The sequence below is a fragment of the Myotis daubentonii genome, chromosome 13 (genome assembly GCF_963259705.1).
Source record: "Myotis daubentonii chromosome 13, mMyoDau2.1, whole genome shotgun sequence".
NCBI classification, from domain to species: domain Eukaryota; kingdom Metazoa; phylum Chordata; class Mammalia; order Chiroptera; family Vespertilionidae; genus Myotis; species Myotis daubentonii.
In genome coordinates, this window is record NC_081852.1 from 63,846,692 (window position 1) to 63,867,388 (window position 20,697).

Genomic DNA, 20,697 nt, shown 5'->3' on the forward strand with positions numbered 1-20,697 from the left:
ACAAAACCACCGAAACCCTGTGCTCCCGGGAGTCACGGTCTTCAGGGAGAAGACGGGCAAGAAGCAAGCACACAGCCCAGCCGGCGGCTCAGGGGCTGAGCGTCGACCTATGACCCAGGAGGTCCGGGTTCGAGTCCCGCTCAGGGCACAGGCACAGGCCCAGGTTGTGGGCTCGATCCCCAGTAGGGGGCGTGCAGGAGGCAGCCGATCAATGTGTCTCTCATTGCTGATGTTTCTCTTTCTCTCTCTCTCTCTCTCTCTCTCTCTCTCTCTCTCTCTCTCTCTCCCCTTTTCTAAATCAGGGGTGGGCAACCCTTGGCACGCATGCCAAACACGGCACGCCAGTAACTCTTGCTGGCACGCGAAACGCTCTCTTATAATCTTCCATTTACAATTTTTCTCTTAATATCGACTTTTTTATTTTTCAGATAAATTCAGTGTAGGTGCATCTTAGATAAATAAGTAATTTTACATAACAAGTTATCGTAAAGACCATAGACATGGATTGACGAGAGAGGGGAAGAGCCATTTCTATGCCTCTGCCTTAACTCTTCCTGCCTTCCTAGATCCGACCAGTGTTTTGGTTTCATCCACACACGCTTGTGAATCTCTGTTCTCAGTGATGAATTCTGTTAAGTCTTATAATAGGAGTAGCCTGACGGATGAAGGTAGTAGCGCGTGCATATCTCTGAAGGTCACGAAATAGAAACCTGATGTAAAATCTCTGTCATCAGTGATGCAGCAGCAAAAGTCCCACTGATACTATCACACGGAGCCATAAAGTTTTCTGTCGGGCTATCAGTGTCCATGTATACATTAAAAAATAAGTGTATTTATTATATTACATGGATGTTAGGATGTTTCTCTTCCTCTCTAAAAATAAACTAAATAAATTTTTAAAAAGACTACAAAAAGTGTATTTTTCATCATCATATACTGTGTTTTTGTCGTTCGAGTGAATTTTATTATTTCTTCAAGGTTCTTCACATACGTACACCTTAAGAGATATCAAGTAGGCGTAACATGTTCTCAAAAAATTAGGGTTGGCACGCAGAAGAATTTCGAGTCAGAGATTTTGCTGGTTTTGGCACGCACTCACACAAAGGCTGCCCACCCCGGCTCTAAATCAATAAAAACATGTTTTAAAAGAACCTGCAGAGTCACTGAGCCGAGCAGACCGGCCTTTTACACACGAAGAGCAGAAGCCGAGACGGCACCAGAGCCGCCCAGGACCCGCCTGCCCCTCGACCCGACTCTGGGTGCACGTGAAGCAGGTGGAAGGCACCCAGAAGCCCCCACACACCCCGCCCAGTAAACACAGAACCTGCGGTGCCACCGCCCTCAGCGCCACTCACACCCACAGCCCCGAGCCCAGCGTCCCCGCTGCGGGGGGGTCCGGGCACCCCGCCCCGCCCGGCAGGAGTCCCCGTGTCTCCGTGGGGCGCGGGCCCTGGTTACCTGGTTCTTCCGGGGAGGGGGGCGCGCTGACCTCAGGCTCCGGGACGACCTCGGGGGGCGGCGGGGGCGGGGCCGGGGGGGCCTTGACAGGGGTCGTCGACTCCGGGGTCTCAAAGGCTTCTTCCGAGTCAGAACTCCTGACGGAGAGAGAGGGGGAGGCACAGGTCAGGTGGGGCCGGACGCGGGGTGACGGCGGCCTCTGGGCCCGGGGGAACCAGGCTCCCTGCCGGGAGGGTCCCTTATCACCCCACCCCGCCCCGCCGAGCACCCTGGCTCCGCCCACCAGCCACACACACCCTTCCCGGGACCCCAACATGGACAGACACATCAGGGCCGCTGTGGATGGCATCCCAGGAGCCGAATCTGCAAACTATGGAATTCCGTGAGGAAGACTCATTCACCGAACCCAACGGGCCCACAGCGCTTCCTGCAGGCGGACGCCCCGCGAAGGGCTGGCTGTGGCGGGCAGAGTGAATCACTCCGGACAGCTCGGGTCCCGGCGCCCGTGTCTGCAGCGGCCGCTTCCCAGGATGAAGCTCAGGGCAGGCACAGGCTGAGCCAGGAGGAGTGAGAGTGCGGACCACCTCACGGCCCCGGGGTCGCCCGGCCCCACACCACACGCATCTGGGGAAATGACGGCGCTAACTGCCTCCTCCCGGGGCCTCCTTGAAGGACCGGCAGGCCGAGTCCCCGCTGCTGGCCACCCACAGCCACTGCCCATGGCCACCAGGCCCACAGCCACCACTGCCCACAGCCACCGGGCCCATGGCCACCACCGCCCACAGCCACCACCACCCACGGCCACCGCCACCCACGGCCACCGCCACCCACGGCCACCACCCACAGCCACCTCCGCCCATGGCCACCAGGCCCACAGCCACCGCCCACGGCCACCACCACCCACAGCCACCACCCACAGCCACCTCCGCCCATGGCCACCAGGCCCACAGCCACCGCCCACGGCCACCACCGCCCACGGCCACCACCCACAGCCACCTCCGCCCATGGCCACCAGGCCCACAGCCACCGCCCACAGCCACCACCACCCACGGCCACCACCCACAGCCACCTCCGCCCATGGCCACCGTCCACGGCCACCACCGGGCCCACAGCCACCGCCGCCCACAGCCACCGGGCCCACTGCACGGGGCCCACAGCCCCCAGGAGGTCGAGCCATCTCACCAAGGATCACCTCTGGCCCCACCCCCCAAGCCCCCTAATTCCCTGGCCGGGGTCTCTGGGACCTAAACCTCTTTAAGACGCCACAAAAGTCAGCTGTGAGGACGCGGTGGGCTTCTCGGGCGGCCGGCAGAGACCCTGGGGGGACCCGCGCTTCTGCCCCGCCACCCGCCCCACGCGAGGCTGGGAGCACAAAGGGCCCTGCTCCTCCCGGCAGCCAAGCTGATGCGCTCGGGTTCGAGCTGCGGAATCCCACGGAGGTCTCCCAGCCGCACACCTGCTCAAGGGGACGCCACGCACCACCGCCATTCACCGCCCGGCACGGGAGGCGGGGCCTGCGGAGGGGCACCCCCAGCCCTGTGGGGCTCCTGCCTGTTCACCAGGAACTAGTGACTCTGCACCAAAACCCCACGGTCCGGCATTCCCCCCGAGCTGCCTGCCTGGCGCACATTTCCACACCCTCTCCCACCAGCGAGTTAATTAGAGGAGATGGGGGGGGGCAGCTGTTAATTAGCTCCTCTCCCCTCCCCTCCCCAGTGTCCCGGCTGCACACACTCCCGGGAGCAGGACTGCTGCCGTCCACCCCACAGCGCCTGCCCGCCCGGAACAAAGAGCCCCTCACAGCCCGGCTCCCGGCGGCTCCCAGCGGCTGCGCGTGGCTTTTACAGCAGGAAACTACAGGACACGGAGCGCGCCTGCTCCGCTCCACACTTTCCAAAGGAAAGAAGGAGATTCACTGAATTTGTCATGAAGATGCATCCGACAGAGACCTGCCAGGACAGTCCGCTACCCCGTCTCTAAACGACAGGAAGCATGTTTACCAGAACACACGCGCTGTTCTGTGTAAGTAAACACGCAAACACACGTGCACACTGTTCTCTGTGTAAGTAAACACGCAAACACAATGAAACATCCGTATCAACACATGTAAACACAGCGTAAGGAGACCGTCCGCCCTTAATGGCCAGACACGAAACAGGGTGGCTCCCAGGCCCAGCATGACAAGCGTTAGAATAACCCTCGTGTCGCCCTTTCTGTTCGCACCCGGCGCTGGGTTAGGCCCATTTCACAGATGACAGGGCCGCGCCCGAGCCCGTCTGGCTAGGAATTCCCGGGAGCCTCTGAAACCGGCCTCTCTCCACACGGGTGGCTTCCAACCATTGTCAGCGACGGAACTATTTTTCCAAACGAGTCGTACGTGACATTCCCGTGCAGAGAAGAGGAGCACGCGTGTACTTCACACGTTTACAGCGCACTCTTCCCACAACGCCATCAGCGACAACCACCGAGCCATCCGGCCGATCTGACCAAGGGGACCCTCAGGGGGTCCGGGGAGGCCGAGGTCAGCTGAGGCCTGGACCAGACTCTTCCGGGGGCCACAGGATCCGCTGTGTCCTCACCCAAGTGTCTGTCTGTCTGTCTCTGTGTCTCTGAGTATTGGCTCCCTCTCCTCTCTGTGCACGTGTGTGCAAACGTGTAAACACAGGCATGCATACGTGTGTGCCTATGTGCACGTCTGTGTGCCACAGCCCCTTGCTTCTCGGTGTCTCCTCCTCCCCCGCTAGTCTCAGTGCGAAAGGCGCCTTGGGAGGCCGCGCGGCTCCTGAGTCCTGCTCCGTTAATAATTAAAGCGCCTGCGCGTTGACTCTGTGATCCATCATTTATAATTTTGCCTTTAAATCGGCCCTTTAAAGCCTTGCAGGTTTCTATTCACAACAGCAATCGGGGAAGGGTTTGAAGGTTCTCGCGGCATCAGCTACTATCACCCGGGACCTGGGCATCTTTCTGCGACATTTCACTCACTCCACGTAAGGATCCCTGAGGCACACGGGGAAGCCACGGTGTCTAACGAACACGCACACACCTGACCTGACATGGGGGCTTTATTTTATCAAAATAGATTTGTGTTGATTTCAGAGAGGAAGGGAGAGGGACAGAGATACAGACATCAATGACGAGAGGGAATCATGGACCGGCTGCCTCCTGCACGCCCCCCACTGGGGATCGAGCCACAACCTGGGCCTGTGCCCCGACCGGGAATCCAACCCGGGACCCTTCAGTCTGCAGGCCGACGCTCTATCCACTGAGCTAACCGGCCCGGGCTCCCCCTTCTCTTTAAGTCAGTTTGAATTTGTGGGGCTTTTCACTGGAAACAGAAGGTGCCTGGCTAGAGCCACAGGGAAAACCGTTCTGAGAAGAGACACGGACAGGCTGGAAGGACACAGGGCTGGGGTTAGGGACCCTCGTCACCCCCCCCACACACACACACACACACCAGGGGCCTCGCACACCCTCTGTGCATCCCGCCTTGTCCCCCCCAGAGCGGCGCCCCTGGAGACGGATGCTGAGGGGGAGCCCCCTCCCAGCGGCCCTGCCCCAGAGAGTCCGCAGGGTCCTTGCTCTCCTGCCGCATGAGGAACACACAGTCCCAGCCCCGGGCCTCTGCCCGAGGGGGCTGGGCCGGGAGCCCCAGGACCCCGAGTGCAGGCGTTTTCCTGAACAGCCACTTCCTGGAGGGGAAGGCTTCCCGCAGCCCCTGCCCTTCTGCCCCTCCAGGCAGAACAATGGACAAGAGCAGCTGCCCTGGGCTGTGAGCGCTGACCCCTGGGGCCCGACTGCTCTGAGCTGCAGAGACCGGATGGGGTCCCTGGTGGTGGCTGTGGGAGCGGCGGACAGCTCACCGCCCTGGGCGGCTGCAAGCAGGCTGGCAGCCTCACTGTGAGCCCCGCCCCCTCCAGGGAGGGCCTGACCGAGGACCTCGAATGACCTGTCCCTCCCTCTCCTGGGGGAGGGGGCCCCGGCCCTGGGAGAAGCCTTTGAGTTCAGCTCACCTGATGCCATAGTCCAGCTAAAAAGGCACTTTTTAGCCAATTGAAAGTTAAAGCACGAAGATGAACCGCCGCCCTGAGCCGACTCATGCTGAGCGGCGCTGCACAGGGGGGGGCCTGAGTGAGGCCTGACAGACTGCGTGCTGCGGGTTTAAGGCAACTTCCTGTTAAGACAGAGCCCCCGCGACGTCCCAGGTCCCGGTGGGTCCGGCGGTGAGAGTCTCAGGCTCTGAAACACCGCACCTCGGCACGGGGACGCGGGGACGCGGGTGGCAATGGGCCGGCCCTCGGCCTGAGCCGCCAGCCTCCTCAGCATTCAGAGCCCCTGGGACCGGCCTCTGCAGGGCCAGCAGCTGCTGCTGCTTCCATTTAAGGAGAAGAGACCCAGCGGATCAACTCTTCTCAGTAAGGCGAGCTGGCAGGGACGAAGGCGGGGGGAAGCCAGCCCCCCGCTCACCCCCACAGCCACCCAGGGGTGTGCAGAGGCCGCGCCCGCCTGCCAGGGGCCCGGAGCCGCTCCCCTCTGGAAGGGCTGTGAATGCAGGAACAAAGGTCATTGCGGTTCAGCCCCACCAGCCTCCCCATTAGCCCCTGAGGTGCCCGCAGAGGCCTGAGCTACCTGGAGAGGAGCGGCTTCCTGGGGGGAGAAGCGGGCAGGGGGGCGAGTGGCGGGAGCCGAGAGCAGAGGTTTGGGAGAAAGCAGACGTCTAAGGAGCAGAGCAGCCGCTGGCGCGAGCTCCCATGAGAGACCCCAGAGGAGAGAGGAAGCGGGCGGCTGAGGAAGGGCTCAGGTGGACGGGACGGATGCAGGCGGGGACGTGAAACAGGATACAGAGGAGCATCAACCCGTGAGCGCGATGCGACGTCTCAGAGAGAGAGACAGGAGGCGGCCCAGCCACAGAGGGAGGACCCTGTGCGGGAGACAGCCACGGGGTCTGAGGGAAGGGGGCGTGGCCGTCGTGGCCGCACCAACCAGCTGTGACCAGGGCTCAGCAGCCTACAACCCGCCTCCTGCTTCTGCAAAAGAAGTTTTGCCGGGTCGTCGGGTTACTAATGGTCCGTGGCTGCTTTTGCCTCTGAGCGGAATTGAGTTGTTGCAACCACGGCCTCCAAAGTCTAAAGTACTTACTGTCTGGCCCTTTTCAGAGAAAGTTTACTGACGCCTTCGTTTCAGACACCCAGAGACCTCAGCTTCCATCCATGAACTGGAGGCAGGAGCGCCAGCTTCGTGGAATTGGTGGATACAATCTGTCTGTATAAAAGCTAATACGCAGCGTCCCCTTGGGAGTCCGACTGCGAGACCAGGAGTTCATTCACTCACTACGACGTGTGCTGACCACCAGGGGGCGGCGCAGAATGAAGGCTCTGGCTGGCAGCTGGAAAGCCCCGATCAGCCCAGATCACTGGCCAGGCCGAGGGACCTTACCCGTGCACAAATTCCGTGCACCAGGCCTCTAGTCTATAATGAAAGTGCAATATGCTAATTAGACCGGACGACCTTCCGGACGAAGCAAGGGCTTCGAGGGAAGCCCGGGTCCTGGGTGCCAGAGGGAAGTGGTGCCAGTAGCAGGGGAAAGGAAGGCCTTCTCTTGCGCGAATTTTGTGCATCGGGCCTCTAGTATTTACATAACACTAGAGGCCAGGTGCATGGAATTCATGCACAAGTAGGGTCTCTAGGCCAGGCCAGCCATCAGGGCCAATCGGGGCCTTCCGGCTGCCGGCCGGGGCCTCCCTTCCCCGGCTGCCGGCCACTGGCCGAGTCCTTCCTTTGTTCTGCACTGCCCCCTGGTGGTCAGCACATGTCATAGTGAGCGAATGAACTCCAGTGGGGACAATTTGCACATCAGGCTTTTACATATAGATAGGATTGGTGGATACAATGTTTCTATGCTGCAGGATTGGTGGATACAATGTTTCTATGCTGCAGGATTGGTGGATACAATGTTTCTATGCTGCAGGATTGGTGGATACAATGTTTCTATGGTGGGAAAACCTGAGTCTGCTTGGTAGGGTCAGAGGCAGAGCTTCACTCAGTGCTGACCCTGCAGCGCCTCGATCTATTTCCACATCTTCTGATGCAAACAACATGCCTGCTCTCCAGAAACAACCGCTAACGTGAACCTGTAAACAGAAACAGAGCCGTGCCTCGAGCTACTGCTTCCAGTGCGGATGGACGTGCGAGAGCAGTTCGGACTAACTTGGTCCTGTTGGCCACGCAGGCCCCCCGTCGAGCCCGGCACCGAAGCATCAGTCCTAGAACAATCCGTTTTCACGGCACAAGTATTTACAAGGCCCGAGTCTTCATCTTAGGGGAGAGGCTGGGATTGTTCAACAGTGTTTGCTTGCCCACCGGTGCCCTGCCCCAGCTCGGCCAATCCATCTGCCAAGAACAGCCAATCATATTTCAGGCTAATGTGGTTCCTAGGCAACCAAAACTACTGCCACAGAAACAGGCCCCAGACACAAAGAAACATGGGGATGGGGGCAGAAGGGGCAACGGGGAGAGACCAGCCCAGAGTCCAAGGACCTGGATGTCACACTGTCCACACTCAGTCAGCACCCCGGTCCTCGCTGCCCACCCCACAATCGGCAGGCGCCCCATCTCAGCGCCTCACAGAAAGGGATGGATGACCCTTGACCAATGGTAGCACCTGAGGGCCTGGGGATGTGCTCGCCATCAGACTTTACAGAAAATCTGCAGGTAAGTCCCACCGAGAAGGCAGTGCAGGGCCGGAAACCCCAGCACACGGGCGCCCGGCCCCAGGGGCGGGCTGACGTAGCTCGGAATGAGAGACCAGCAAAAAGCGCCTGCTAGGAACTCAATGCTTGTGTCCCCCCAAAAAATGTGTCTGTTGAAACTCTAACCCCCAACATAACTAGGTCATGAGGTCATGAGGGTGGGGCCCTCATCATGGATTAGTGCCCTTATGGGAAGAGACCCAAGGGCTGAGCTTTTCTCCCCCGGCCCCTCTCTGACCTGTGAGGACATAAGAGGTTCATCCATAAACCAGGGGGCCCTCTCCCGACACCAGAACTGAGGACACGCGGATCCTGGGTCTCCCGGCCTCCAGGCCAATGAGAAATAAATGTCTGCTGTTTAAGCCCACGAAAGCCCTGGTCTGTTATAGAGCCCGGACCACACGGCCCGGGAGGTTCTTCGGGACTCGGGCAGCTCCCTCCTCCAGGTAACTCTTCAGCTCGTTCCGTTTCAGGGAAGGAAAATCGATGAACTGTGTCCGACAGGAGCATCCAGAGTGAAATCTGCGTCCAGACACTGAGGAGCTGTCGCAGCCGCAAGACGAACGGCCGTTTAGGCACATGACTCGGCCAGGGCCCCTCAGGCTTCGAAATGACCCGCCGTGGCCTCACGGGGGGTCCCCGCCAGGAGCCACGGCCCCTCTGGCCTCCGGGGGACTCAGTGCTGGCAGCTCTCCGGCCCAGTGTCCCTGCGTGTGCCGCCCTCCGGCGCCTGCGTCTCCCGTCTTTGCAGACCTGGCACCTCACCTCTGAGCACTGAGAGGCAGGCGGCAGACAGGCCCGGAGCCTCTCCGCAGCCCCGACTGCACCAGGGTCAGGAGCCCCGCGAGGACAAAAGGAGCAAGTCTCCGCTCTCTGGTCCGTGACCACAGATGCGTGGAGCTCCCACCCCCACTGGGACCACTCGCCCAGGGAGGGGGGACGGGAGGCCTCGCCCTGGGCCTGGCCGCTCTCTCAGCCACAATTCCGACCTCCCTCCCCCACCTGCTTCTCAAATCCCAGCCCAAACTCAGCAGCCTCCCCCGGACGTGCTCCCAAGCCAGTCCCCTCGTCTGGGAAAGGCCACCTCCTTGTCCTAGTCCTCCCAGGGTGACACCCCTGTCTGTGCCCGGCTGGTGTGGCTCAGCGGTTGAGCACCGACCTATGAACCAGGAGGTCTTGGTTCGATTCCCAATCAGGGCACAGGCCCGGGTTGCAGGCCCCATCCCCAGTGCGGGGCGTGCAGGAGGCAGCCGATCCACGATTCTCTCTCATTATCGCTGTTCCTATCTCTCTCTCTCCCTCTCTGAAACCAATAAAAATATATTTAAAAAATATACAGAACAGCCCCTGGTGCTCTCAGGGGACAATGGCCCCCCAGCTGCTCCTTGCTGGCGAGGGTGAGAACTTTCTGGAAGCGGAGGCCGCCCCTGGAATGAGGGCCTCCAACCACACGAAGGACAAGGAAGACGCGCTGCTTCGCCAGCAGACGCCAGGCCCAGGCCGTGGGGAGGGGACGCACGCCGAGCGGCTCCCATCGATGGATGCGACCACATTGGCTCAAGCACTTCCTGTCCCTCCCGCGTCGCCCTCCCACCCATGCGGAGAAGCGTCTGCCTGCTGCCCCTTTCCCATGTGGGAGTCATGGGAACGGTGGCTACACTTCTCTCCAGACGGTCAAGAGCAGCGGGAAGTGGCCAGAGGTTTTGCCTGGACCAGGACGGGAGTTTCAACCCGCCCCGGGCTCCTGTCTGTGCAGAAAGGCCGCCCTCCACACCTTCCCCAACCTCTAGACGGGAAATGAGCAGATCCCTCCACACCTTCCCCAACCTCTAGACCAGAAATGAGCAGATCCCTCACACCTTCTCCAACCTCTAGACCAGAAATGAGCAGATCCCTCACACCTTCTCCAGCCTCTAGACCAGAAATGAGCAGATCCCTCACACCTTCCTCGGTTTCTAGACGGGAAATGAGCAGATCCCTCACACCTTCCTCGGTTTCTAGACGGGAAACGAGCAGATCCGAAGCACAAGAGCAAGCCTGGGAGGATTAAAAATGGTGGCAGAGTAAGGATGCTACGCGGACACGCTCCCAGGAACAAACTGGAATTACAACTAAAATACAGAAAAGCATGCCGCCGTTATCAGAGAGCAGAGAAGAGTTTCAGAGAAGAGAAGAATGGTTTCCAGGAAGGGCAGCAGCCCCAGGCAGTTCCTCTCTTTCATTTAAAAAACACAGAAAATGTCAGGCAGAGAAGGTGGACTTGGTGAGTGGTAAGCGCACTACGGTCCATAGAGGTCTATGTTAGAGACCAGGCAGCAGATGGCGGGAGGGGGCCTGGCTGTAGGGGCAGCTCGGCCTCCCAACCTTAGCAACTTTGCAATGTAGCCAAGCGCCCTCTCCCCAGGCAGAGCCCCCGGGACTGTCTCCGAAAAGGCCCGCATCCAGCAGAAGCTCCCCCCACTCAGGCCTCTCACCACAGACTGTCCCGCAGTCTCTCACCCGGGGAAGAGGGGGGGAGCTGGGAGGGGCCGCGCCCCACGGGCTGAGGCCTGCGTCCTCACACCTATCACCGCGTTGTCCTCCCAGGTCTCTTAGCCTCTTTCACAGCCTGAGCCCTGAGAACCAGCGAGTGCCGGGTGAACCCATGTCCGTTTAGAGACTTTTAAAGACACGGGTTGGAATGGCCCTTCTCTCCGGAGCCGTGGGCCCTCCCGGCATCGGCATTTCCATCATCTGACAACACGCTGCACGTGGACGGAATCCAGGGCAAGCGTAGGCTCAGGCGAGAGAGAGAGAGAGAGAGAGAGAGAGAGAGAGAGAGAGAGAGAGAGAGCCCTCCAGCTGGTCAGCCTCCGCGGTGAGACGATGCTCTCGAGGCACAGGCAGGACAAATGACCCGCACCCCTGCTCCTGAGGGAGGTCGCTGGGAACCCACCTGGCTCAGCGGCATGACATCACCGCCCACTCCCCACTGCAGCCCAGGCTGGGACCATGAGGCAGCCCCACTGGCCGCCTGCCCCCTGCAGCCCAGACTCTCAGGACACAATCGCTTCACCTCCCCGCACCTGAGGCCCCAGGACTTCTCTCCTTTTGGGGGAGGGAGTGCACGTCGGGGTGGAACCTGGCGGCTCAGGGTGCACCAGCCTGGCCTGCGGGGTCCGCCTGCCCAGCCGCCCAGCAGCCCCGCAGCCCGATCGATTCGGTGAGCCCCTCCTCCACTCAGGCCAGGCGGGGAGGTTACGGAGACGACGGAGGCACAGAAATGGCAATTCCCACAAACACCACCCAGGACACAGCCGCTTCACAGCACATTCGCTCTGTGGGTCCGGGAAAAGATGGGGCCCGGGACCCAGGCTCAGGCCGACCCCCAGGCCCGTGTGCTGATGGCTGGCTGCAGCTGGCTTTCCTGGGAAGAGCAATTGGCCTTGTCCAGTGTCCACCCGGGAAGGAGTCGCGGGGCTCAGGCCGCCTGCCTGCAGGTCCCGGAGGCCCCACGCCATCCGCCGCCCCGCGACTGGACGCCCCTCCACGGGCTGGGCGCACGGGCACCGGCTGCCCACACACGTGTTCTCCCACCGGCCCCACGGGTGCCTGGCGGTCCCCCTGGCAGGAACCCCACGGGGCCGTGCAGAGCTACGATGCGGGGGACAGAGGTGGCCCCGGGGCCAGGCTGTGGGGAACCGCACCGAGGGCCCCGGGCCGCTCCAGGCCGCGGGGGCAGCGGAGGGCGGGAGGCGCATCACAAAGCCCAGGACCCCTCCGGGCGGCGCGGCGGGCGGGGCGCACTTACATGGCCTCGGGAGCCTCCGGGCTCAGGTCGCAGGCGGGGGCTGGCTGCAGGGACTGCGACCCTCCCATCCTCGCTGCGCCCCGGGCAGGCTAGGCGCGAGCGGGGCCGGCGTCCGGGCGCGCGTCCTGCAGCCGGGAGCCCGCGGCGGGCGGGCCGGCGGCCGGGGCAGCTGCACTGCAGCGGGGAGCAGCCGCGGGCATCCGGGCGGCGGCGGCGGGGCTGGGCTCGGCCGCCCCGGAGCCCCGGGAGCGATGGCCGCGGAGGTGCGCGCAGGAGGGCGGGGGCGCGCGCCTCGGTGTGTGCGCGGCTCGGTGCGGCCCGCGACTCCAAACGCGAGCGCCCGTGGGGTCCGAGGCTCCTACACCCCAGCAGCCGGGCTCGTGGGAGCGACGCGGTGATGTCATCCACCCGAGGCCGCCCCGATCCCGGCTCCACAAAGCTCCCGCCGCCTCCGGAAACGGCGGGGGGCGGGGAGGGGCGGGGCGGGCGGAGGCGCGGAGACCCCCTCCTCCCTCCGCACCTACTCGCCCCCCAGCCCCCCACCTCCGAGCGCGTGGCTTTGAAATGCAAATGCCGGGGCGGCAGCCAGGCGGGGAGGGGCGTGGTGGCCGGGGCTGACCACGGAGCAGGGGCGCTCCGCGCTGCTGGTCCCTCCCGGGGAAGAAATGGACTCGCCCGCTTGGAGGTGGCGGCCCCGCAGGTACACAGGCTGCCTGGGCGGGGTACGAGGTCTATGGGCTCCGCGGTGGCCTCTGCCTCCGTGCAGGGTGGCCAAGCCCTGGGCCGGAACGGAGAGTGGACCCAGGCCGGGCCTCCGAGGACACCTGGCTCACAGCTGGGGAGGTGGGCGCGAGGCTGGGCCAGCTAGGGAGGAGACGTAGGACCTTCAGGGCCTGCAGCCCATCCTGGGCCACCAGGTGAGGTCCCCATGATGACGGGGAGGCCAGCCCAGAGCCCACCCCCCCCCCCAGGTCCCTAACGCTGTAGGGAGGGCGCAGCGAGAGGCAGCTGGTGGAGACCTGCACAGAGGGCCTGCCTCTGCCCCGCGGCCTGGTTGAGCGTCCACCTGTGAACCAGGAGGTCAGGGCACATGCCTGGGTAGCGGGCTCCATCCCGGGGTGGGGGTAGGGGAGGGGGGGTGTGCAGGAGGCTGCCAATCAATGATTCTCTCTCATCATTGTTGTTTCTATCTCTCTTCCTCTCCCTCTCCGACATCAAAAAATATATAATAAAAAAACAGAGTCCAGCTCTGATTCTAAACCCAGGAGGAGCCTGCAGGGGGGAATATGACACCTACCCCAGGGCCCCCAGCACCCACCCCAGGACCCCCAGCACCAACCCCAGGGCCCCCAGCACCCATCCAGGGCCCCCAGCACCCACCCCAGAGCCCCCAGCACCCACCCCAGGGCCCCCAGCACCCATCCAGGGCCCCACCTGGTGCTCCAGCCGAGCAACCAGGCCCTGCTGCCCAGGTCCCCACACCGGTTTCCGGCTCAGAGCCTCACAGAGGCTGGGGCCCCATCCAGGCTCAGCACGTGGCGCCCACCTGGGAACCAAGGGTCCCTCCTGCCCTCTGTCCGGCGCGGCTCCACTCTGAGCCAGACCCTGACTCACGACTAAGTGGCATGAACCCTCAGGTGGGACATGGAAGACAGCCGCCCGTCCCAGCTCCCCCCCCCCCGCCCCCCGCCCTGTAAGCCCTGATGTATCTCCTTTGCAGCCAAAGAAAATGAACGGTCAGCAAAAGCGCTCAAAGCATTTAAAATTGTTTAAAACACACGGAGTGTTTCCTGCTGCAGCCACGGATGCGGGTGCGTGGATGGTCCCCTGAGGTAGCGGCTCCTGACGCCAGGCGGTCCAGAGCTGCCTGGTGGCCGCCTCTCCTCCGCCCGTTTAAGATCGGCGCCACCCACAACCAGGGAACCAGAACTTTCCATAGAGTCGCTTGGGGCCGAAAGAGTCAAATGCGAGGGGAAGGGTGTGCACCCCGAGAACCTGGCCGGGAAACACGCCGGGCTCTTGGCTATCGGGAGCATGAACATATGGGCGTCATTAGAGTCTACGTTTTGTTCAATACAAAGCAAATCCCTTTATTTGCATGTGTGTCTGCTATATGTGTAGGTGTGTGTGCAGGTGCATGTGTGCCCGCTGTATGGGTAGGTGCATGTGTGTCTGCTGTATGTGTAGGCGTATATGCACATGCATGTGTGTCTGCTGTATGTGTAGGCATGTGTTCAGGTGCATGTGTGCCCGCTGTATGGGTAGGTGCATGTGTGTCTGCTGTATGTGTAGGTATGTGTGCCCGCTGTATGTGTAGGCGTGTGTGCAGGTGCATGTGTGCACACTGCGTGTGTAGGTGTGTTTCTGTACTTGTGCACTACAAGCCCTAACAATATTCCCTCCTTTTCATAACCATCACAGGGCCTGTCCACACTGCAGCCACAGGGCCCAGAACTCTGGCCTTGGCTTTTTTCTCTCCTCATCTCTCCATTTTCTCCTGATTCTCTCCATTTTCTGAGTTTTCTCTGCTTTCTCCTGACCTTCGACCCTTGGGCATTAACCTTAAAACCTGACTCTTGACCCCTAAACTATAACACTTGATCCCTAACTCTTGACCCTTTGACCCTGGCTCCTTTCACTTTTGACCCCAGATCCTTGACTCTGAGCCTTAATCCATAGCCCTATGACCCTTGACCCATGACCCGTGATCCCAATCCGTCATGACCCCTGATCTCTGACCCTCAACCAATGAGCTTTGACTGTTGACTCTTGGACTCTGATATTTTTTTTACCTTTAATCCTTTAACCCATGACCCCCATCTTCGACCCTTGACCCTAACCCCTAACAGAATGACCTTTGATCTTTGACCCTACAACCTTGAGCATTTACCCCATTTGTCCCGATTCTTTGACCCCCTGACCATGGCCATGTCCAGTGTCTCCTGGTTCTCTCAGGTCGGGGTCAGAACTCCTGGGGAGCCAAGGCCATCTGCCCCCCCCCGGCCCCCAGGCTGCAGGTCAGGGCGAGTTTCTCGGATGTGTCCCCTGTCCTCCTGGGTCGGCGCCGTGGAACCAGCTCCTCCCGGCAGCGGCCGCAGCGGCAGAGTGAGGGCAGCTCTGAACAGGGGCTTCGGCCCACCCAGCGGGCTCCTTGCCACAACCGCCCTCCTCCCGGGAGCCAACCCGTGGCCGCGTGGCCGCGTGGCCGTGGCCGGAGTGAGGCTCCCGCCCGCGTTCCTGGAAGCCTTATCGTCAGCCTCCCGGAGCCCAACCGACCCCAGCACGCTCTCCGTCCATCAGCTCGGAGGCCGGCCCGTGGGAAGCGTGGCCACTCCGTCAGCGTCCCTCCCGGGAGACGTGGGAAGCGGAGAAAGGAGGCGCTCCCTGCCCCCACCCCCCTCCGCACATCTGCTCTCCCAAGGCTACTGCTTCCCAATGGGCGGGGGGGGGGACCCCAGGAGAAAGCCATTTGCACGGGAAACGGGAAGGGGACGGCTGTGTGGTTTCCCCGCAGCCGGCGGAGGCGGCGAGGCAGCAGGCGCAGAACATCCGTCCGTCGGAGCAAGACGCGGCCCTGGCTCCTTGCAGACACCGGATCCCACGGCCCTGCCCCCTCCAGGGACAGAGAGGGGCCGACGGAGCCCCAGATGCGGGGACTGTGGCCGCGAGGGCCACACGCTGACACGGAGGCCGCCGGCGCCACGACAGAGGCCGACACGCGGGATGCAGGGTGGACCCCCGGCCCGGCCCAGGCGCGGGGACAGGCTTCCACGTCAGCGAAGAGAAGCTGCCGCCCGCACGTTGGAAACTGGTTTTGAAAACCTCGGGGGCGGCCGCCAGAGGGAGGGACAAGGGCACCTGGGTCCCGGCCACAGAGACAGCGGAGTCGGCATCACCGGGAAGGTGAGGCGATGGCAGCACAGCCGTCCCCGTCCCCGTCCCCTCCTGCCCCGTCCTGTCCCCGTCCCCGTCCCCTCCTGCCCCGTCCTGACCCCGTCCCCGTCCCCGTCCCCGTCCCCGTCCCCTCCTGCCCCGTCCTAACCCTGACCCCGTCCCTGTCCCTGTCCCCTCCTGCCCCGTCCTAACCCTGTCCCCGTCCCCGTCCCCTCCTGCCACAAGGCGAGGTGGCTCCTGGAGAAACAGGTTGGGAAACGGAGGACCCGCCCACCTGCAGCCCAGGAGGGTCCCCCGGGGCCAGAGCCTGTTCAGGGCGGGCCCCTTCCAACAGGGAAACCAAACAGCAGGCTCCGAAGGGCACAGTGTGGGCGGGACCAGAGCGGCTGACGGGACCCGGCAAGCCCGGCCGAGCCCAGCAGCCAGGCCAACCTCAGCCACAAACCGCCTGGCAGCGTGGGCCCGACGTGACCGGAGGGCTCCCCTGACCTGCCTCCCCACACGCCCCGCAGTCGCACCAGGAGAAACACAGACAAATCCCACCGGAGGGACATGCGACCCGTGTGTGTGTGTGCACACGTGCGTTTGTGTGTGTGTGACTAGGGGTATGTGTGTGTGGCGTGTGTGTGCGTATGTGTGTGCGTAGGGGGGGGACGGTGTGTGTGTATGGGTGTGAGTGTGTGTGGGGGGGGTGTCGGGGGGAGGGTGTGTATGGGTGTGTGTGTGTGTGTGTGTGTGTGTGTGTGTGTGTGAAAGCGCCTGCTCCGGCCCTGAGACACCGAGGGGTGCAGGCAAGGACCCCGCTCTGGGCCTCAGGACCCGCAGCCTCGGGCAGCTCTCAGCGGTGCCCACAGAGCACCGTCCCCACTAGAGGGCGCAGTCCAGTGCCACCCCCTCCTTGTCGCCCTGTGTGCCAGGACCCCGACCGCACACGCTGACCATCTCCCCCGACTCCTCCGTCACCTCTGCCCTCGGTTGGACATGGCTGCCCCCACCCCCGACAGTCTCCTGGGCGCAGTTCAGGGGCCTCGGTGCCCCCCCCCCGCCCGGCCACCAGGGCCCCCCGAGGCACAGGCTTTCCCTCCGACACACCCAGGAGGTCGCCGCTCGCGCCACCACAAACGCTGTCCAGGAGGCTCGTCGGGCGGGACTCGCCGAGCAGGTGGTCTGTCCCGGCCCCCACTGTGCACGGACAGAGGGCTCTGCACACGAGCTGGAGGGCGAGCTTTGCGTGGCCGTGGCCGTGGCCAGGCCGCGGGGCCAACGCCAGCGTCGCTGAGGCTGCACCTCTGCAGTGAGGCTGACGTGCAACCAGCGGCCTGAGCACAGCACTCGCCCTGCACTGCGTGGTGGGCCTCATCCAACGGGGAGGGGGGGCCGTAAAGGGGGGGGGCCTTAAAGAAAGACCAAGGTTCGGGGGGAGGGGGTTCCGCCAGCAGGAGGCGCTGCAATGCTGCTCTTCCCTGGGCCTGAGCCTGCCGCCCGCCCTGCAAGGTTCAGACTCGCCGGGCTCCCCATTCCCATTAGCCAGTTCCTTAACATCAATCAACCCGTCTCCCCACCCCACACCCTCCCTCTCTCTCTCTCTCTCTCACACACACACACACACACACACACACACACACCCTGCTGGCTTTGTCTCCCGGCACACGCCTGCTAACACGTGCTCTCACAGGTGTCGCGTTGCTGCCGGAAGCTTTAGGTCACCTCCATGGCGTGATCACAAACACGGCATCACGGGTCCAACTGTCAACGCCCTGTTGGTGCCACCCCAGTGCAGCTCCCCCAGCCTGGGGGGGGCTCCCGGGCGGGGCAGGGGCGGGGCTCGCACGGTACCTGCCCAGGTCCTTGGCCGCTGCTGCTTCTACTCCGTCACCAGCCGCGGCGGGAGGCGGAGACGCAGGTCCTGAGGGCGCCGAGGCCGGGGGCGGGCGAGCAGCACGGGCAGCGGCCGGGGAGGTGCTGGGGACACAAAGGGAGGATTATTCCAGAGAGCGGGGCCCACTCATGGCGCAGTCATCGCCCCCCCCCCCCCCAGGGAACCGGCTGTTCCCAGACCAGCACCCTCTCCCCGTCCCCACCCGGTCCCCAGGCCGCCGGCTAGTCCCTCCTCCTCCGGCCCCTGCAGGACCCGGGGCTGCTGGGTGGAGGCAGCTGGGTGTTCAGGACACAGTCGTCTCGTGTTACTGGGCGAGGGGGCTCCTAATGGCTCCTCCACACGCAACAAAGGAGCCTCTGGGAGCGAAATGGCGACGTGAACGCCCCGAGATTTGCCCCCGGAACCCAAGGGTAAGAAAAGTGAAGGCCAAAGGCGACGGGTGAGGAGGAACCTTCCCTGGTGGCCGGCCGCCTCCTGCCCGCTCCCCACCGGGGATGGAGCCACAACCCGGGCACCGGGAATCGAACCCTGACCTCCGGGTTCATAGGTCGGCCTTCCACCGCTGAGCCACACAGGCTGGGCAGTAACGCCTCTTCAAGACGTTACTTTCAAGGAGGGAGTCGAGCCCTTTCCAATCCCCAGTGCCACGCCCAGCCCCCCGGGCACAGAGGCAGGAGCCGAACTGGGGGGCCGGCACCTCTGACCCCCTGGCCGCCTCCTCTGGGCACGGGTAAGGGCGGGTGACCTTCAGCTGTGAATGTGGGATCCCGTTCCCATTCGAGGAGCTGACCCATGCTCTCCGCGTCCCGTGGGAAGAACGAAAGGCCGGACTCGCGCCCACGCAGAGCACCTGTGCTTTTGAGGGTGAAGGCACCGATTGCACTGAGCTCGTCATGTATTTTCTCAGAGAAGGTTCACAAAGAAGGCGCATCAGCCGCGAGCTGCCGCTCAGCCAGGGCCGTGGGCGCACACGCTCCTGGCGGCCCAGCTGGGAGGACCCGGGGCCGCTGCTAATGGCCGGGCCTCCCACTCCCTCCCAATGAGCAGCTGGTCCGCCAGCTGCTCCGTGTCCCCCCCCCCGCCCCCCCGACGGGGCCGGGGCCTCGGGACTGTCCCCTCGGGGCTGCGGCCGGCAGCGTGGGCAGCTGTCAGCACGGCCGTCTCCCAGTCCCCCTCTGAGCCCTTCCTGGCAGGTCCCCCCAGAACGGACGGTGCCGGTCACCTCAGAGATGGGCCAGAGCGGCCCCAGGACGCCCTTGTCCGAGGACAGGCCCCGAGGTGGCCCCGGCCGCCCCCGAGGGTGGTGCCGGCGCCGAGGGGCCGGGCAGATCGCGTCCCGTCCCATCCCGTCGGCAGATGGGCGGCGGCCTTATCTCTGTCCGGCGCCATCTGGCAGGCATTAGCCAGCCTCCCGCACGGCCTCTCCTCTTTCCTCTTGAATTTCCCGAGTGGAGTGCGAGGATCACATAATAGGGCGAGCGCTGCGGCCGGAGGGAGGGCGATGCCGGCGAGGGAGGCAAGGGGCGGCGAGGGCGGGAGGCTGCTGTTGGCAGAGCTCAGCGTGGGGGTCGGGTCGGAGCCTGGACAGCCCGCCCCACCGAGGCCTGGGGTTCGCCAGAGCGGGTCCAGCGACGGCAGACAGCGCGCTCCTCGGAGACGCAGCCGCGGAGCCAGGGGAGCCAGAGCGGCCTGAGACAGGCTGGAAACGCCAGGCGGCTGAGCTGTTCCGCGTCGCCAGTGACTAAACCAGCACGCGGGCCCCCGTGAGGACAGAGAGCGGCCACAGGGGACGCAGCGGCGGGGGAGGGAGACCGAGGACACGGCCCCAGGCGGACAGGACTCCCGGCGGGCGTCCCCGAACTGTGTGCACACCGTCACCTCACGGCTGGTGGCTCAGCCTCCACTCCTCGGGTGTAACGAACGTGACGTGACGGGCGAAGCCAGACCAAGCGTCGCACGAAGAAAACGTATCCGAAGGCGCCACCAGACTCCTATGGGGACACGCGAGGTTTCCGGCACAAAACCTGGCAACAGCCGACGAACTGAGGGCACCAATGCTGAACCAAATGATTCTTTTTTAAAAACATGTTTTTATTGATTTCAGAGAGGAAGGGAGAGGGAGAGAGAGAAACACCAACGATGAGGGAATCATGGATCGGCTGCCTCCTGTACGCCCCCTTCACCCCCGCACTGGGGATTGAGCTCGAATGGGCCCTGACCGGGAATCGAACCCTGACCTCCTGGTCCATAGGTTGACGCTCAACCCCTGAGCCACGCCGGCCCGGCAGCATCACTACTGAGCACCGAGACGCCGCAACAGCCCATCTGATCGCCAAGACGGTCAGTTACTAAATGACCAGCCGGCAGCAAGTGTCAGCAGCGAGTGGGGGCGAGGGGGGAGGTCACCGGACAGAGGGAGGACTCCCGTCCCGGGCAATTTCAAACGTATGAATGGGTTATTTCTGGAATTTTCCATTTACTATTTCCGGGCCCCCATTGACGGCAGGCAACCGAAACCGTGGAAAGCGAAACGGAGGATAAGGGCGGGCTGCTGCGTATACTGTCGTCTCGTTAACGTCGGATTCACGGCCAACATCCCTGAGCCAACTCACACCCAGCCAAGCTCGGCTAACACAGAATGTTCCCCTGGCGGCAATCACAGCCTAGAAACCCGCGCCCGCGCCCCAGCACCGCGCAGGCCGCTCTGGAGAGCCAAACCACCCTGGCCGGGTGGCTCAGTGGATACAGCGTCACCTGCAGACTGAAGGGTCCCGGGTTCGATTCGGTCAGGGCACAGGCCTGGGTTGTGGGCTCGATCCCCAGGAGGGGGCATGCGGGAGGCAGCCCGTCAATGATTCTCTCTCATCATTGATGTTTCTCTCTCTCTCTCTCTCTCAAATCAATAAAAATATATTTTAAAAAAATAAAGA

General features: G+C 63.0%; 1 protein-coding gene across 10 annotated transcripts in view; it reads right to left on the minus strand.

Moving 5' to 3' along the window:
* Window positions 1–20,697, minus strand: part of TACC2 (transforming acidic coiled-coil containing protein 2) — an 83,165-nt gene that overhangs the window by 25,134 nt on the left and 37,334 nt on the right. For 8 of the 10 annotated variants that reach the window (XR_009448295.1, XM_059661825.1, XM_059661824.1 and 5 more), the window contains 2 exons: window positions 17,725–17,850; window positions 1,459–1,595 (listed from right to left, as the gene is read on the minus strand). Coding sequence is in view for 9 of the 10 variants with exons in the window: in XM_059661825.1 (XP_059517808.1) it covers window positions 1,459–1,595; window positions 17,725–17,850 (263 nt within the window). In the remaining variant the exon portion in view is untranslated. Of the gene's footprint in view, window positions 1–1,458; window positions 1,596–11,994; window positions 12,356–17,724; window positions 17,851–20,697 lie in introns of those variants that run through there. The other 2 variants (XM_059661826.1, XM_059661818.1) reach the window with 2 other exon arrangements.